Source organism: Gobio gobio (assembly GCF_949357685.1).
Source record: "Gobio gobio genome assembly, contig: scaffold_149, whole genome shotgun sequence".
NCBI classification, from domain to species: Eukaryota; Metazoa; Chordata; class Actinopteri; order Cypriniformes; family Gobionidae; genus Gobio; species Gobio gobio.
Window position 1 is genome coordinate 74,490 of NW_027645736.1, and position 19,571 is coordinate 94,060.

At 39.2% G+C, this 19,571-nt stretch overlaps 1 protein-coding gene and 1 long non-coding RNA gene across 2 annotated transcripts; both read left to right on the forward strand.

Moving 5' to 3' along the window:
* The first annotated feature begins 3,607 nt into the window (after positions 1 to 3,607).
* On the forward strand, positions 3,608 to 4,954 carry LOC307122373. The gene is made up of 3 exons (XR_013816030.1): positions 3,608 to 3,748; positions 4,441 to 4,591; positions 4,746 to 4,954. It is a non-coding gene; the product is annotated as an uncharacterized lncRNA (long non-coding RNA).
* Positions 4,955 to 10,932: 5,978 nt separating this feature from the next.
* LOC307122375 (HMG domain-containing protein 3-like) lies at positions 10,933 to 18,804 on the forward strand. Its single transcript, XM_079846366.1, has 20 exons — positions 10,933 to 10,975; positions 11,164 to 11,303; positions 11,572 to 11,776; positions 11,854 to 11,958; positions 12,177 to 12,370; positions 12,591 to 12,732; positions 12,883 to 13,524; positions 13,763 to 13,902; positions 14,193 to 14,312; positions 14,391 to 14,438; positions 14,523 to 14,606; positions 14,848 to 14,913; positions 15,597 to 15,657; positions 15,882 to 15,932; positions 16,299 to 16,343; positions 16,648 to 16,712; positions 16,820 to 16,931; positions 17,237 to 17,317; positions 17,802 to 17,955; positions 18,519 to 18,804. Exons 3-13 carry the CDS (start codon positions 11,740 to 11,742, stop codon positions 15,654 to 15,656), a joined length of 1,638 nt encoding a protein of 545 aa, XP_079702492.1. The 5' UTR covers positions 10,933 to 10,975; positions 11,164 to 11,303; positions 11,572 to 11,739; the 3' UTR covers position 15,657; positions 15,882 to 15,932; positions 16,299 to 16,343; positions 16,648 to 16,712; positions 16,820 to 16,931; positions 17,237 to 17,317; positions 17,802 to 17,955; positions 18,519 to 18,804.
* Positions 18,805 to 19,571: the final 767 nt, after the last annotated feature.

The following is a 19,571-nucleotide window of genomic DNA, read 5'->3' on the forward strand; positions in this document are numbered from 1 at the left end:
AATGCAGCTATAAATGAATTATATATAGACCTTATTCTGTCCTCTACTTTTTCTACCCAGTTTCCTTTCCCATTAAGTCTTTTTATTTCTCCTTGAATATAGAAGTCTATGATTAGTGGCGAAAACAACCAAGGCGGCGTACTTGAAAAAGGAACATTAGGACTAACCTTATTCTCCTGCAATTTCATTTCACTTGCTATTTTACTAGATGCCCAAGCAAAACATTCTATCTTAGCCTTCCCACTTTCCCAACAAGGGATAAGACACTTAACTGTAGGATGCCATCTTTCATTATGACCTTTTAGATTAGTCCAATAGTTCATCATCAGTTGCTCAAATCTTAAACTTAATGGAAGCTCGCCCACCTCAACTTGCAATGCACAAGCCGGAGAGGACCTTATGGCTCCACAACAAATTCGTAGTGCTTGATTTTGTATAATTTCCAGTCTCTTTAATGATGTTTTCGATGCAGTTCTAAACACTATACTTCCATATTCCATCACTGGTCTTACTAAAGCCACATATATCCCTCTTAAGGCTCCTTTACTAGAACCCCACTCTATCCCAGTTAAGCACCTCATTATATTTAAAATCTTCTTACACTTTTCCTCTACTATCGTTACCTGCTTTGTCCAAGTTAGTTTAGAGTCAAATGTTACCCCTAAAAACCGAAAGTAATTTACCTGCTCAATTTGATTCCCATACAATAACACCTTAGCCACCCTATCCCTCTTTTGAGTAAAAACCATCATCTTTGTCTTTTCCACTGAGAATTTAAAACCCCATGTATAAGACCATTCTTCAATTAAACCTACAGCTTCCTGTATCTTCTCTTGAACTAACAATAAGCTCTTACCATTTTTCCAAAGGGCAGCGTCATCAGCAAATAATGACTTCCCAATATCATACCTTATTTTATTAAAAACATCATTAATCATAATAGAAAAAAGTAATGGGCTTATCACACTACCCTGCGGGGTCCCATTATCCACTTTGAATTTATTAGACACTGAAGCACCAATTTTAACCTGAATATACCTTTCAGATAAAAAACTTTTGATCCAATTAAAACCTCTTCCCTTAATACCCATTTTATCTAATTTAATCAATAGCCCCTCTTTCTATACCATATCATAAGCTTTTTCCACATCCAAGAAAACTGCCATAACCGATTCCTTATTTATCATAGCTTTTCTAATTTCTGTTTCCAAACAAACCACAGGGTCCATTGTTCCCCGTCCTTTCCTAAACCCACTCTGATAAGGGGATAAAAGATATTTACTTTCTGTATAAAACGTCATTCTTTCTACAATCATCCGTTCCATAATTTTCCCAACATGCGACGTAAGGGCAATGGGCCTGTAGTTTGCTGGATTCGTTAAATCCTTACCTGGTTTTGCTATAGGTAAAATAACAGCCTCTTTCCAACTTATTGGTAATCTCCCTTCTTCCCAGCTCTTATTATATATACCTAAAAGTTTCATTTGCATTAAAATTCCAAACTGTTTCAACATACTATAACTAATCTGATCTTTTCCTGGAGCAGTTACCTTAGCTTTATCTATTGCCCGTTTCATTTCACTTAATGTAAAAGGGGAATCCATAGCATCCTCTGTACTTTCCTTTCTTATTAGTGCCTCTGGGTATGCATCTCTAGTCACTTCTCTTCCTCTTTTCCCAACCTCTGACAGATTATTAGAACTATGAATTTCAACCAAGGCCTTAGCTATGATATCAGCTTTTTCCCTATTTGTTACTGCTATGGTTTCTCCTGCTTTTAAAACTGGAAACTGCCAGTCCTTTCTAATTCCCCTCATTTTCCTTATCATTCCCCACACATTTCCTAATGGAGTCGTTCTACCTATTTTATTACAATATTCTCTCCAACTGTCTCTTTTTGCCTTCTTTACTACTTTCCTAACTTGAGCTTGGGCCTTTTTGTATTCTATTAATCTTTGGAAGTTAAGATTACTCTTCAGCATTTTAAATGCCTTATTTCTGACTTTAATGCTTTTCCCACACTCTTCCGTCCACCATGGGACTGGTTTCCTATTCATTTTTCCTTTGCTTTTTGGAATACATACGTTAGCCACTCTAATCAGTACTTCTTTAAATTTTTCATCAATTTCATCTATATCCTGGCTTAAATCAATTTCACTACTCGCCTCCTCACATAGATATTCAAATTTACCCCACATAGCCTTATTTAATATCCATTTATCCTCTCTTCCTTCCTCCCTCTCATCCTTTCTCACACCTACCTTACATAAAACAGGAAAATGATCACTACCCATAGTAGAGTCCTCCCATAACTCCCACTCACAAATACCTGCCACCTCCTTTGTAACTAGTGTTAAATCAAGTGCTGAACTTTTACCTGTGTGAACATCTATTCTTGTGCTTCTCCCATCATTAATGCATACCAGATCAAACTCATCCAACAACTGTTCTATTATTAGACCATTTAAATCAGTTTTCCCCCCTCCCCATAATGAACTATGGGCATTAAAATCTCCACATAAAACAATGCGATCACTTGCTAGTTCAACAATCTGATTTAATTTATTACCATCTAATCTTCTACATGGATTATAATAATTTACCACAGAAAACTTCTCTTGCTTAGTCCATATTTTAACAATAATATACTCTTCCTCCCTTCCTTTTGATATAACTTGATATGTAATATTCTTCTTGATAAATGTAGCACACCCACCCCCTACACCATCTTCCCTATCATTCCTTACACTAACATAATTATATATACTAAAATCTAATTTCTGTGATAACCATGTTTCTTGTATACAGATTACATCAGGTGTAGTTGGTAACGAACTGATAAAATACTTAAATTCCTGCCCATTTGCCACCAAGCTTCTTGCATTCCATTGAAGAATAAGAACCATAATATCAGCCAACAAATGAAGCTTCCTGACTGGCCTGAGCACTTAGCTCATTCCTCACCTCTTCCCAGGACAAATCATTCAGGCTAAGATGGTTCACTGCTGCCTTTACTATTATTTGGATCCTTTCTGTTTTTGACTTTGCCTCAGTGGTAGCATTGATGACCCCTGCTATAAAGATGACTAATTTTCTTAAATCAACCAGAACTTTACCCCCTTTTATCTGTTCATGCTGATCATTATTCAGATTCTCACTTGCCTCATTTACTACTTTTTCCTCCCTGTGATTCACCAGTCCAACGGCCTCTGCATATGATATTTTATTTTTCACTCTGACCTGCTGAATCTCAACCTGCCTTTTCATTACCTCACATCCCCCATATGCCACACTGTGATTTCCTCCACAGTCACAGCATTTCGGTTGCACATCCCTTCTACATTTCTCATAATCATGGTCCTCACCACATCTAGCACACCTTCTTTTCCCTTTGCAATTCATGGCTGTGTGACCAAACCTCTGGCATTTAAAACACCTCAACGGTTTAGGAACGTATTCTCTCACATTATACATCATATATCCTAGGGATACTCGGTTAGGAAGCATTTCATCCTCAAATTCCAACAACACACTTTCACTTCCTTGTCTCACCCCATTCTTAAAGCTGGTCAATCTTCGGAGATGGGTCTGTCTGCGGTCTGCAAGACAGGGGCGTAACTTGAAGGGGGCGTAACTTGAAGGGGGCGTAACTTGAAGTTGTCCAAATCACACCGAATCACACGAGAAGTCAGAACGAGATTTTGTTGGCAAGATGGCAACTCGATTAGAGACAACCATGGAGACAACGGTAAGAATATTTTCCAGAGATAACCGTTTAAATTGAATTGTATAAGTCATTTTCATACAGTAGTAACACAGTTTGGTATTGTTTCTGGAGTTCATAATCTATTAAAACTCAACCGTCCTCGCTTAGCGTTGTTAAGCAATATTTTACTGGCGGAATAATAATGTTGCCTTCTCGTGCTCTCAGAATTGTCGTAAATACATAAATAGAGTTTCCTTGGTATAACAATGTACATGAACACCCTCCCATTTCGAAACTTGAATGCTATGAGCTCGTGATCACGATTTCAGAAGTTGTAAATATCACATTTCTGATAGCACGTGAAGGCAGCATAACGTTAACTTGGCGGGCAGAACAGAAGCTTGCTAGCGCAATGAATCACTAAATTTGTCGTTAAACAACTTTACGTTAAAAAAATAATATTAGTGGTTGTTTGAACTGAGGTTTAACGTGCGGTATTAATTAAGGGTAAACATTATGGTAACTTGGGAGCCCAATCTGTAACATGTAACGTGTAACGTTATTTATTTTCCCCCACATATCTCCCACACATCTGCATTCAGAATAATGCACGACTCTTTGTTTTGATTACTAGTGCATGTTTACAGGAATGTACCATACCAGTAATTCTAACGTCCACCATCAAATCAAATTATGTGTGTAAAAAATGTAATTCTTAATTTATTTTCTTCCAGCTTCACCCAACAGTTTGTAGGGAAGGTATTTTAAAAAATCCAATTTTTGAAGCCCCAAACTACAAATGCCAGTTCTGCAGCAAAATGGGAGAGTATGCATATGTTGTGGCACATATGCAAACACATGAGAAGACAGCTGTTAAACATGGAGGTATCTGTCAGTTTAAATAAATATTTCAAATTGTCCACTGGACAATTGTAATGTTAAGCATTTAATTCCAATGTTAATTTGTTTACAGTTTTAATTTTGCCATTGTAAGGTATGTATGAGTAGTTTGTAAATCTGTATTTCTATTTGTTTATAGGGTATAAAATATACAGATGCCACAGTGGATGTTGCAGAAGTCATCATTATCACTGCTGCTATTGTGCAAGGATTATTACTCGGCAAAATTTGTTTTTGATCCATGTGCAGAAATGTGGGTTAGTTGATGTGTCAATAGCTCCCTGTGTCTCTGCACCCTCCAGCGTCTGTGCACCCTCCAGTGTCAGTGAACCTTCCAGCGTCGGTGCAGCCTCCGGCATCTGTGAACCCTCCAGCGTCCGTGCAGCCTCCGGCATCTGTGAACCCTCCAGTGTCAGTGAACCTTCCAGCGTCCGTGCAGCCTCCGGCATCTGTGAACCCTCCAGCGTCCGTGCAGCCTCCGGCATCTGTGAACCCTCCAGCGTCCGTGCAGCCTCCGGCATCTGTGAACCCTCCAGCGTCAGTGAACCTTCCAGCGTCTGTGCACCCTCCAGTGTCAGTGAACCCTCCAGCGTCTGTGCACCCTCCAGTGTCAGTGAACCTTCCAGCGTCCGTGCAGCCTCCGGCATCTGTGAACCCTCCAGCGTCCGTGCAGCCTCCGGCATCTGTGAACCCTCCAGCGTCCGTGCAACCTCCAGTGTCAGTGAACCTTCCAGCGTCCGTGCAGCCTCCGGCATCTGTGAACCCTCCAGCGTCCGTGCAGCCTCCGGCATCTGTGAACCCTCCAGCGTCCGTGCAGCCTCCGGCATCTGTGAACCCTCCAGCGTCAGTGAACCTTCCAGCGTCTGTGCACCCTCCAGTGTCAGTGAACCCTCCAGCGTCTGTGCACCCTCCAGTGTCAGTGAACCTTCCAGCGTCCGTGCAGCCTCCGGCATCTGTGAACCCTCCAGCGTCCGTGCAGCCTCCGGCATCTGTGAACCCTCCAGCGTCCGTGCAACCTCCAGTGTCAGTGAACCTTCCAGCGTCCGTGCAGCCTCCGGCATCTGTGAACCCTCCAGCGTCCGTGCAGCCTCCGGCATCTGTGAACCTTCCAGCGTCCGTGCAGCCTCCGGCATCTGTGAACCTTCCAGCGTCCGTGCAGCCTCCGGCATCTGTGAACCCTCCAGCGTCCGTGCAGCCTCCGGCATCTGTGAACCTTCCAGCGTCCGTGCAGCCTCCGGCATCTGTGAACCCTCCAGTGTCAGTGAACCCTCCAGCGTCCGTGCAGCCTCCGGCATCTGTGAACCCTCCAGCGTCCGTGCAGCCTCCGGCATCTGTGAACCCTCCAGCGTCCGTGCAGCCTCCGGCATCTGTGAACCCTCCAGCGTCCGTGCAACCTCCAGTGTCAGTGAACCTTCCAGCGTCCGTGCAACCTCCAGTGTCAGTGAACCCTCCAGCGTCCGTGCATGCTATCCAACAGTCATTACACTTTCTGACAGTGAAGACACACCTATCTCATCAACTCCAGCCCAAACCACCTGTATGAGTAACCCAAAAATACTCAAGTCAAGGCCCAAAAAAACGACATGCTTGTTTTGTAATTTGATTGTGAATAAGAAAAATATCAAAAAACACATTGAAAGACGTCACTCATCAGTAAATGTCGATGTAACGGCAAATCACCATCTTCCATCCCAATGCATTGACCGTAAAAATGGCATTTTCGCTGTCGGAAGAACTTTTTCTGGATTTAGTAACCCTATACATGTGCAGAAATGCACTTGGGGTAACAACCATCATGTGAGCTGTGAGCTGGAGCAATGCAAACGGGCTTCTGAATTTTCCAGAAGAAGTGGCTTAATGGGGTTTCAGTGCATCCACGTGAAGTCTATATCATACTGTCCTATTTCATCCGAACCAGACATTACACTCAAGGAAGAAGTTCTGTCAGATATGGTAGGAAGAAAGTGGATTTCTGAAAATACAAAGAAAATGTGTCTTGCTAGAAAGCAAAAAGCGGAGTCTGAGAGCTGCCCACTGAGTAAAGAAGTCTCATTAGGGAATGGAACATCAAAAATATGTGTGTCAGTCCTGGAAACATGCACCTCATATTATTCTCGGTTAGGTAGAGTAACTGTTTGTTTCGACAAAAAAAGAAATACTTGGCACTGCCCATGCTCTAAGCCAAGGAATTCATGTCCTCATAAGTCCATTGCAAAATGGCACTTGAACCAGACTCGACCTGAACTTTTCTTAAAAGTTAGAAGTACAGACAGTGATGTGTTTGACACCTTTGTAGAATCTGGTCCTCAAGATGTACACAGTACTGAGGAAATTATTCTCTATCCACCTGACAAAAAAGCTTTGAATGCAATGGTCCTTTACTTGCTGAACAACAAGAAATTGCCAGCAGTCCTGCCAAAAGATGTTCGTTCACCACAGAACATGGAGACTCTGCCAAAGCACCTCATTCCAATTGAGACCTTTTGCATTGTATGCCCAGGGAAGATCCCTCTTTCGGATCCAATCTTTCACTGCATGAAAAGTGGGATTTTCGTCAGTATGTGACACTGTAGATTGCCGTGAAACTTCAGGTTTACGACTGTGCACGGCAATTTGCAGGCAACACCGAAAACTGCCGTAAATTGTGGTAAATTGACGTGGGCCTTGCTTGGCAGTTGTCCCCCCATGACCCCCCCCTCCCCTTAATTCTAGGGGAGGCTTTATCATGTAAATGAAGATGCTGTGAGCTACACAAATGCAAATCAGAGTAGCAGCAGGGGGAGTTTTATCTAGGTTCTGAATTTTTTTGACTAAAACAAGTTTAAAGTTTAAGTTAAAATGTTAACTTAAATTTAAGTAAAATGTACTCGTTTTAGTACACATTACTAAATTTTTAGGGCAACCAGTTTGCTCCAATTTTTTAAGTAGATTCAACTTGTCCGGGCTCACAGTGTAGATTAATTACTCTGTATGTCATTAGCGATAACCAATGTTATGTAAAAAAAATAAAAAAATACAGGACAGCAGTTCATGTCTTCAACCTTTAGAGAGGTTATGTGATGCAACAAGACAATGAACCAAAGCACACAAATAAATCAAGTAAAGCATACAGTTTACATACCAACATTAATTTTTCCACCCTGCACTGTGAATGATTTTTTAAATGGCTATTAATCATAAATGTGAAAAGTACAAGTTTGTGTGTTTATAGTTAAGTCAGATTGTGTTTTTCTGTAATTGTCATTTAAATTGAGCTCACACCACATTTTATGAATTATCAATGCAGATTTTCAATAGGTGGTTTCCTGGTTTAAATTATGCCAAGAGTAGGCCTTAATCTAGTTAATCGTGAGTTAAAAAATAGTTGCCTGGAACAAAGATTAAGCACAGATTACTAACACCTGGACTATGAGTCCTGAACTAAAATAAAATGGATTCATTTACAGTTTTATCTAATTGCTTACACACAATTTCTGAAAATATGGCTCCATTTCTTGTAACTCTACACACAAAACATCAGACATCTCTTGCAAAAGCAACACTTTGTGCAAAACTATTTTAACTATTTCCAAAAATGTTGTTTTTGCATATATCTAACTACACAATGCACAACTGGGTGGCATTTATAGTGAATCGAAAGTTATCCAGGGATAATGTCATGATGTAGTGTGTGTGTGTGTGTGTGTGTGTGTGTGTGTGTGTGTGTCCGTGACTCTTTAGCTCTGCACGCCTGCATGAGCTCGGGTGTTTTCGAAAAGAATCGGTACAGCGTTATAAATATGATCAAACTAAAGACTCTACAGAGATATGACGGATGCAACACTACTCTATAGGTACTCAAGATTAACATGGAATTTACAGTTGAACTGAAATCAACTGAACTGAATCAACACTGAAGTCACTTGAGCTGAATATTGACACTATATTGGCTTGTTAGAGCCGGTTTACAGCAGAATTTGTTTTGAACTTGTTACTGAAGCTGCTATGAAACAATATATTTTGTTGTATGCATATTCTTTCTTTCTCAAACCTTAGTTTTGATTTCTAAGTGATCAATTTATGTATAAGTGTTTTCACACATGATCATTGGCTGTATGGGTCCTCAGTAAATGAATGTGGCATTTAAATGGCAAAAGTTATTCTTGTCTCTATAACTTATGGCTTCCTAAAGACACGTTTATGGGTAAATAAAATATTAATAATATAAATAAAATGAATATCAAAACATATTTTAAATATAATGAAGTCATTTTATTATAGCACTCATCAGATGTTCCTGGAAACAAAACAGAGACAGAACAGTATAAACAAACTATACAACAAACTAAACACCAAATTACAAAAACATTATTATGTGAAAGTGAATAAAGTTGTGTGTGTTTTCAGTTATAAATATGTGCTGTGTAAATTAGCCTATACTTTTAGAAATTATATATAGCCTAACTTTAAAAAACAAACAATAACCCATATAGATAAATTATAATAATTGTATAATATTAAGCATTTACTTAATATACATTGTAACATTAGGCTACTTTACTCTAGCACAGTAGTCAGTTAAGCAATTAATTAATATCTTATATTAATATGTATGTAGCCTAGGCTACATCTAAAGGTAAGTCTGCTTTAAAAAAAAAAAATATTACGCTTCGACATGTACAGAATGTGCGCGTTAAGAAACACGTTCAAATGTGTCTTCTTAACATGTTAAAACTGTGCGTGAAGCGGAAAACAGGGCGTGTTGAAGGTTGAAACGATCATAAGTCACGCGTTTCGTATAAAGAGATTTGGCCCCGGGCGCGTTCCATATCAGAGCCCTAGTCCAATGAGGTGCGAGGTCGAGGTCATGGCCATGACGCGTAGAAGACGAGCTTTAAACTATTTTTTTATGTTTTTTGCTGCTTTCCTTTTTCGTGATCAACAATGACAGGACACCGTCTTCAACTCAATCTCTGCATCATGGACGCGACGAACTTTTTGGACTCATTTTCAGGAGGCTGTCTTCGTCTTCATAACTCTGAGGCAAACTGCAGCCGCTATGAACCAGAGCATGGGTAATGTAACGTTACGATTTAAAGAATATGCTTTTATTCAGTTGTATAAGGAAATGGATGCGTTAATAGATCCGAGCTTAAAACTGCACATTTTGTTTACACAGACTATCCTCGCCTCATAACGAAGCCTTGAGCTCTGAGATCTGCTTGGAGAGATTTCCGCGAGTCCAGATTTAACCGCTGATCATGACGAAATTGTGTGTAAGTAACTTCTAATGTGTTTCTCATTCCTTGTTTAATTTTACCGTGACTGTTTTTATTAATACCAGTCTCATGTAATTGTTTTCCAGCTGCCTGTAAGACGTATTATGAATCGACACGCCGGAGCTTCAGATACAAACAACCTGAAACTGCGAAGTTTAGCTCGGAGTCGATCAAGAAGAAAAAGGGTAAGATTTATTATATTAGATCCGTTTTTTGTCAATGTGAGTATTTTTCAGGTTGCTTATTGTCTTTATGGATTGTATTACAGTTGCTGGAAGCAAGAGTGTGCTGGATGAGGTGGACGTTTGGAAGTCCGCGGCCATTGAACTCATGTCTGACGAGGAAGACGGCATTGTTGACGGGGTGTCTGGATAGATTGTGCGGCCACCGCGCTCTCGCAGCCTGGAGCTCGACGAACTTTACATTACGAGACATTACTGCTGCACTGTACATAGTTGTGTGTTTAACAATAAAGCTCTTTCTTTGAGTAAACCGCTGTGTTTTATAAATGAAGCCCTTTCTTTGAATGAACAGCTGTATGCTTATAAATGAAGCCCCTTGTTTGAATAAACGGCACGGTCCGTATAATTTTCCCATATATTCCTTGATGGTATGAATACTTCATAGCACAATAACATTAATATGAAACAAATTATTACAACATAAATTATATATTTATTATTATTATTATTGGGGTTTACATTTATAATGAGCCAGGGGGACCAATAATGATTGGTTTGCAGTGATCTGCCAACCAATCACGAGGGATTTTTCTTGTTTAAATGTAGTGGCTTCAGCCAATAGTGAGTGAGTAAATTCAAGTCTGGCCGTTGACTCTCTGGTTTCGCTGCTATTCATATGCAAATTAGAGGCGTCGCACCTCCGCGCGGTCTCTCAGCGGGGGGGCTCTCCACCTACGTCATGGTTCGTTTACGACAATTTGTGGCACAGACGAACGCGACGTTCGCTGCCTCTAAATTGTCGAAAACTGCCGAAAATTAGGGAGATTTCCAGGAGTATACAGGCGTTTATGGGGTCGAAAATCCCACTTTTCATGCAGTGTTTATTACACAAAGAGCAAAGATTGTCACGTTTACTGGCATACTGGAAGGTGTGTGTTATTTAGGAATACATTATTGTTTCTTAATATTTACAAGGCCTAGTCTAATTAAAGTTTTACTTTAAGATAGCAAGTTTATTTCATAAGTACAGGCCAGTTACATACAGTTAAATTGTTAATTCAAATTAAAACTTACAGTTATCCCATGACTAATACAGTATTATTTTTCTTCCTTGTAGATGTGAACACATACTGTAAAAGGTGTGGTGTATGTGGACATTTTTACCGATACCAGGAATGGGCTGAGGGGCTGCACAATTTCGATGACCACACAATATTAACACTGCATCTTTGCCTGTTCTTGAGACAGTCTGTACAGGTCACTTTTGCATTCATGCAACTTTTTAATGCACCCATCCTATTTTAATAAACACATGACTTGCATGTTTTTCTCATGTACTATTTTCATAATTATTTTAATTCAGTTATGTAGGAATTTGGATAGTTTGAAGTCTATATAAGCATATATAAGCACTTGCTCTTAAAGTGTCTCCCTGAAAATCCTGTTTTGTAAACTCACATAATGTCAAGAGAAAAGCAAACATGACTTGTAATCTGGCGTGATCTAATTTCAAATGTTATTACAGAATCACACTGCAGTTGGCAGGGCCTTGGACATCTTGGAACAGACAAACCAAAAAAAGTATCCGAACCATGACTCCATTCTTCATGGTTATCTTCACTTTGAGGCGTTGACAGAACACAATTATAATTTTTCATGTGTGCACTGTGGAGTCCATCCACCTGTAGTGATAATGGACTTGCACAAGAAGGGAGTTTTTAGCATGCCAGGTAGTGGTCTCTCTTCTCTTAACATGCGTCATGATTAGTACTGCCAAATAACTGATTTTGAGCAAAATGTCTTACAGTGAGTGATATTGAAGAACCCCCGCCACAGTTTGATGGTCACGTTGACATTGAAGATTTCTGGCAATCTGTTGACCAAGAAATTGTTTGCAGAGGCTTTTTACAAAGTAAGTTATAGATAGACATTTTTCTGTAAAAGGGAGTATTCTGCAGCCATATTTTAAAAAGTTTTCCAAAAGATGTATCTATCTGTCTACAATTGCCTGTAACTATGTATGTGCATGCTTTTCTAGTCCCATGGATGATTGTGCATATAATTTTAACTGCCATAAATTGTATTAAATGCAATAACATTTAAGAGAGCTTTTGTTTTTAAACTACAAAGGTAACCGTGAGAATCCATGTAAAGTTTCACCTTCCTATGTGAAATGGGCACCATGGATTGGGCCTCTCACCAGAGCCAGCAAAAAAGTACTCAACACTGAGTATGCCAAACTCGCAGCAAAGAAGTCTGTTGTAGAACAGGCAGACATAGACATTTCAGAAGAACGGCTGTCAAGTGAACTAATGAACTTAAAGGTGAATTTTGAAATTATGTAAATGTATTAGCAATGCACTGAACTTTTTATTATTATTTATAGACATTAAGTACATTGTTGTACTGGATGTCTACTCTGCTGGATGTTTTTGAAACCGCTCCTGATTTGACTATTTACTAAATGCAAAAAACACATGGAAGATTGCAGTGATGTACCCTGCTTTTTAATTATTGGCTGTTGTTGCATCTACTTTTACACAGGTTGATGCCTTGAGAAAACTTGTTAAAGAATGTGGCGTTGACTCAAAGGGCTCCAAAATGGATCTTCTCCTCCGTTTGAGGGAGGAGATGAAAACAAGAAGCACTTATGACAAAGTGTTCCAAAAAGTTTGGGGAGCATCTGGTAAGTGTCCTACATATATGTAGTTCTATTATTTATGTAATGACATAAGAGAATATTTAATTGTTGTAAACATGTCACTATGTGTCTGTACGTGTACCTGAAGATAGCTAGGTTAATGGTCAAGCTAATCGTGTGTATTTCCATTTCAAGGTGGCTGGGCAGTGATCATGTGTCCTTGTGGCATTGTGAACTCAGTAAAATTCAACATAAGAGCTGAAAGCCCACGCGATTATGCAGATATGTTGCTTTCCTTCCAACATTTTCCAAACGTTGTTATCTATGATTTTGCTCGGGGATTAGTAACTCATACTAACCTTCGGGAACCAGAGAGACTGCCCTTCAGTCCTTATGAAGGAAGAGTGGTTGCAGCTACCCCAGAGAATATTGCATCTGCCAAGAGAGGGGAACTTAAAAGGAATTTGCCATGGTTGCAGTTAAAAAAACACCCACCGGATCTTAATGGCCATCCTGCAACTGGTTCTTCAGAACACTATGCACTGTACGACACTTTTCATCAGTACAACACAAGAGATGAAAAGGATGCTCTGAGATTAATTGGACTTGTGCCTGAGCTATGTGGGTGGGTCAACTCCCAAACAGTGGAGCAGCTGTTTTCTGGCATGCGAAAGAACAACTACTTCATGAACTCTCTCTCCCCAGCAAGCCACATCTTCCTTATGCGTAACATTTTACATCACCACAATGAGAAAGTCAACCAGCAGACAATGGAGGATTTTAAACAAGTTTCTCATGGAGATATCACCCTTGACGCACATGGAAAAGCCACTTTGGGTAGTTATACTTTAATTTCCTTATTTTGACGCATTTACATTAAGATCTGTTTTAGAACAACTAGCACTTAAATTAACAAAGATACATAAAAAATGCCTGCATCTTGGCAACTACCGTTCAACAAAACATTACAGAAGGATAACATTGTTTAAATGTTTGTTTGCCTACATAATCCAAAATAAAATATTTTTTAAACATCTTATCACCGTCAATGCTTAGAACTGTCATTGTCTTGCAGTGCACGTGAATGTCCCTACAGATGTGGACATGGCAGACCACTGTGGGGAGCAGTGCGAGGCTCTGACTATGACATCAAACCTTAGACCCTGTCGCGCCTCATGGACACTAGGAGTGCATCATCCCCTTCAAGAGCATTTGGTATGTGGTTGCATTATTTTATCACAATTTCTTTTCACATTTATGTTATTGTATTGTCTTTTCTTTTGTATTGTTGCATTTCTTTAAGTTTCAGAGCTTAAAGTTATCAGGCACCATGCCTGATTTCAGGCATAGAGCCGTTTTAAATTAATGTAAAAATCATTACATTTTCACATTTCCTGCAGGATAACTTTTCAGGCTCACAAATATTATCTTGCTTTAATCCCTGGCCTGGAGTGTTTTTTTGTTTGACACAGCTTGCATTTCTTTGTAAAATGTGTAATGTGTAGGTGAATTATGTACTGGATGAGGACAGACCAATGAATGAAATCATTGTAAAAGATGGTCAGACGTGCCTCACAAGAGAGAACTTTGTATCCCTGGGACTAAGAAGGGAAATGGATTCAATGGTGGGGAACATTTTTAGTTTTATTTTTGAAGTAATTGTACTTTTTCTGGAATGCGGTTTAAAAGTGTTGTTTTTCCAGGTGGGAAATGCTTGCTTTAGGCTTATCATGGAAATGTTGCAGTATCAGGTGTGTCTGTCATTTTATACAGATATTTGTGACAAATTCATTTGAATTACAATTACTGTAATTACTGATAGAGATCTTCTACAGGGGAAAGATGTTTACATTGTGGATCTCCATATTCCACCAACGTGGCTCTTGCCCTCATCCTGTGACCCTTTCCTCTGTCTTCCAGTAAGTACCCATAATACATTCAACTAATAGTGATAACCCTTATATCTTATACAACGCTTTTCAAAATAAACTTGCAACACACAACAAGATGACAACACTTTAAGGTCGTACAACATGGAGAAAATGAAAAAGGGAGCCTCAAATGTCTTTTCAAATTTAATAAAAATAAATATAATAAATAATGGATCAAATAAGTGTTAAAAGTCAGAGCTAAGTTTTTGCTATATTTTCTTTCTTAAAGTTGGACCCCCAAAAGAAAGATGCCCTGATATTCCCCCTATGGACCCCAGGGCACTTTCTGCTGTGTGTAAGTGAATTTTTAGTATTTATTACAAAACCCCACTCATGGAAAGGATTCATACTGAAAAAAGCTAACACATTTAAGTTGTAGGTCCTCCTTTCTTTTTAGTCTTTTGTAATCCTGGCTGCAATTGACTTTAGCTGTGTCGTAATGGTGAAGACTTGTTGACTCATTTCCAAGACTATTTTCCCTGTAGGTTATTAAGCCACTTAAAAGAGAGGTTCTGTTCCTGGATTCCCTATATTCCGTCATGGGACAAGGCTTTGCACACGGACCTTATCTAAACATCTTAAGGTTTCTAAAGGAAGATGTTCGTTGGAAGTCGTGTTCCTCAGACTTCCTCAAACTGTTTGCAATGATGTTAGTCGTGTTCACCAGACTTGCTCAGATTGTTTGAAATGTTAGTCGTGTTCACAAGACTTCCTCAGATTGTTTGAAATGTTAGTCGTGTTCACAAGACTTCCTCAGATTGTTTGAAATGTTAGTCGTGTTCACAAGACTTCCTCAGATTGTTTGAAATGTTAGTCGTGTTCACAAGACTTCCTCAGATTGTTTGAACTACTGCTGTTTGCCAGTCGTGTTCCTCAGACTAACATATCCTGTAGCTTAAAAACAATGTGTTCCTCGACCGAACTTTGTGTGCTCCAGTACTTTATAGAAGTTTCTGATGCCCTTTTTGTTTTTATCAGGTCTGTTGCACAGCACATTGTCTCTGGACCATTGACAGAATTTACAGGCCTGGATGTTGAGGTAGAATATCAAGGACATTTTATCTGCATATCACTTTTTTTTTTTTTATTAATTATTGGTTTGGCACAACTTGGGCTATTACTACTTTAACTATTTCTCGTTTTACACTTACAAACCCTTCAAACCACCAAGCAAGGCCCTTTCACACTAACCCAAATCTGTAAATCTTTAAACTTTTGTAGTTTGCTGTTTATTAAACATGTTTTTTTTCCTCTTTTAAACAGGGACTCCCTCAACAACAATTTGGCATTGACTGTGGAGTCTTCATGATGATGGTGAGTGAAGTTTTCCAGTAAATTTAATTCATGCTCTCTCACAAAATGTCCATAAATGGTGTCTATAGCCCTTTTCACACATGCAGCTTTTCTCTTTACTTTACTGGCATTGGACTTGTGTTAATGGAATAAGGCCCAAATGATGGCAGCATAGGGTCAGTGCTCTCTGACGCAGCTTTAGTTTTTTCCCTTCTCCTCAGTTCCACCTAAAGTAGTTTTTGTTAATGCAATGGTATTCATAATATTAAACATAATGTTGTGAAAGAGGATTCTCTCTTTCTTTTCATTCAGCTTGCTGAATTCACATGCACACAAAAAAAAAAGAATTACAACTTAAGTACAAACACAACTTTGTTATATTTGCAGTACTGCTGGTATGCTGTAATGGAGGCTCCATTTGATTTTACAATTGTAAGTATAACGTCAATGCTCATATAGATATGGGTTATAATATGTAGAATTTGGATTTTGATTTGGTCCAGGAAGTCCTCTGTGGTCCTTCCTGATATTTCTTCCCCCTTTACCTTTGTTTTTTTTTGGGAGTTTTTATTTTCTTGCTGCTATGAGGGTTTAAGTCAGGGATTGCCATCCTTTTTTGCTTGATATAAAGTGGGCCAGTTAAGCCCTTTCGGACTGGAAAAGTGAGTTGGGCCTCAAAATTAACTTAACTTGCATCTTGAATTGTAAATGTATTGTACTCTGTTCTTTTCTTCAGCATGACATGCCGTGCTTAAGGAGGTGGTGGTGCACAATGTTGGTGGAGAATCTTGAGATTGAAGGGTACCAGTGTCTTCAAAATTTTTTAGATAAATTCAAGATACTATTATTAGCAGTAATCTGGGGCAGCAAGGTAAACATTTTTATTTTATTTTAACTTATTACTACAGTCATGGCCGGAGGTTTGCTCACTTTACAGAGCAGGGAATACAGATGGCCAGGGGAAGTCTGGACCCAATTTTCCGCATCCCTAGGAAGAGGAAATATGATGAGGTCACCATGGTAAGAATTATGGCCCAAAAACTTGGTCTAAAGCAGGGATCCTCAAATCTGGCCCACGAGATCCACTTCCCTGCAGAGTTTAGCTTTAACCCTAATCAAACACACCTGAATATGCTAATCAATGTCTTCAGGTTCATTAGAAAATCACAGGTAGGTGAGTTTGATCAGGGTCAGAGCTAAACTCTGCGGCGCATTGGACCTCCAGGGCAAGATTTGAATAACCCTGGTCTAAAGTGATCATCTTTCTTGTGCTTTACATGTACTAAGCTATTATGTAATATGCATCTCACTCCCTTGTTTTAAAGGAACCTGTCCCCATAAAACCATGCAAGGCGAAGGAGCCATGCAGAGTTGAGTCCTTACCGGAGGGTATTGGCATTTTGCAGGCATGTATCTGTGAAGCACATCTATATGCCACAGTTTAAACTCGCTCACAGGATCTTCGTTAGTTATATGTGCACTCCGTGTAGACATGCCACCTTGCCACTTCTTATATTCTGTAGCTTAATCCAAGATGCAACAATAACTACATATATGGCAGAGGTCTTCAACCCTGCTCCAGGGGACCCACTATCCTGCAGAGTTTAGCTCCAATTCTAATCAAACACACCTGATCTCTTCAGGATCGCTTGAAAATCACAGGCAGGTGTGCTGAAGTAGGTTGGAAATAAATTCAGCAGGACATTGGATCCCCAGGAGCAGGGTTGAAGACCTCCAGTACATGCTATTTTCAGGACACAAATGTGAAGGCTACAGAACATTCCTAATAAGAGTGGTCCTTCACCCTTTCCTGGTCAATGATGATGATGATGATGGAGACCTGTTATTGAGCCTACTGATTTTGTAGTGACTCATGTTTTATGTTCACAGCTGCCTGAGGAAATTTTGCAGATGATCTTCATCCTTGTGGTGCTTCAAGATGGTGATCCTGCAATTTGTACCCTTGCTCTCACATGCACTCATTTCTGGAGGATAGTGAGAGAGGAATCCTTTCTGAAGGAAGCACACTTCTGCTGGCTTGACAGTAAGTTTTGTCTCTTTCCTTCAGCCCTCCTTCCATATTTTTAGAGGTAAAGCACCTCTGATCTATAGGTGAAAGTAACTCACTCACAAACTCGCAGTGCTTGTCAATCTGTGTCCCGCAGATCCCAGCAACACAACACATTAGATGGCCTTTGGAGTGGTCACTTGCCATTATTAAAATGTAAATCCATGTTGTACAGAGATGTTGCCTAATTTATTATTTTCTATACCAGTATATGACTTTCCTCTGTGATTTTTGTGCAGTTGTGGTGCTTTTGTGTGACGATTCTACATTTGTTCTTTATCTGTCTGTGTGGGCCTAAGTTATGATTCAAGTCAAGGTTCTAGTGCTAAAATTATTTTGATCATCATAATATAACATTCTCTACGTTATTAACATTACACTATGCTATTCTACAATGCTTTTTGTTTTAGGCAATAAGCGTTCTTTTCATTTCTGAATTTTCTTGTAGTGGTGGCACACTAATTTTTTTGCATTTTTATTTTATTAATATTATTTTTTTTTAATTTTACACATTAACCTTTCTCTTCTTTTGTCAATAGGTGTGGTAGACTGGAACTCCTTTTCAGAGGAGTATAGAAGGACCTACCGGATTCCCTATTTGATCTCCCATTGCATTCAATGCGATGATGTGTTCAAAGACTGTGAAGGATACTGGGGATGTGGACAAAGAGGAAAACTTAAAGGGTTCTACTCTAACAATGATTTTGCAGGATACTGCAGCATGGACTGTTTTAATGCAGCTGGAGGCACAATCTAATTTTATATGGTTTGCATAAACCTGCATTGTGTTGATGACCTTCATTAAAAGAATTTGTGATGAGTGTGCTTGTAGTGAATTTCTCAAAGTATCATAAGATGTGTTTGACAGCATTGCATTTAGCTGTTCATTAGTGTTGTCAAAAATTAATTGTGAGCACATCAGGCATACAATATGACATGTATTTATTTAAAATGTATATATATTTTTCACAAAGCCCATTTCCAAAAGGATAGCTATATTAGTGATTGCTCCAAAGTAGTTGTGGTGGGACAATTAATGGAAAAAAAGATACATTGCAAAATGGTTTCTTGCTATACATTATCAATACCTTGCCACTAATGCATATTGCTGCTTGCTTTACTGTATACAGACAAAACAAGCATTTTGAAGATGTCATCTCAGAGGTTTCTGTTCTTGAACAGCTAAGAGTACGTTTCATTAACTCAAGTATGTTCAGTTTGTTAAACGCTCTTGAACAGCTAAGAGTACGTTTCATTAACTCAAGTATGTTCAGTTTGTTAAACGCTCTTGAACAGCTAAGAGTACGTTTCATTAACTCGAGTATGTTCAGTTTATGTTAAACGCGTGTGAGAGCGATTTAAAAGCATGCGAAACTTCTCTAATCGCTCTCGCGGTAATTTGAAAGTAGGCGTAACTTGAAGGGGCGTAACTTGAAGTGGGCGTAGCTTGAAGTGGGCGTAACTTGAAGGGGCGTAACTTGAAGTCTTGCAGGTTGCAGACAGATACTGTTGAATCTTCGGGCATCTTTCACTTTCCCTCCTTTTAAGTTTGCTTTTATTTCATCCACATTTACATCAACCGGGATCCCCCA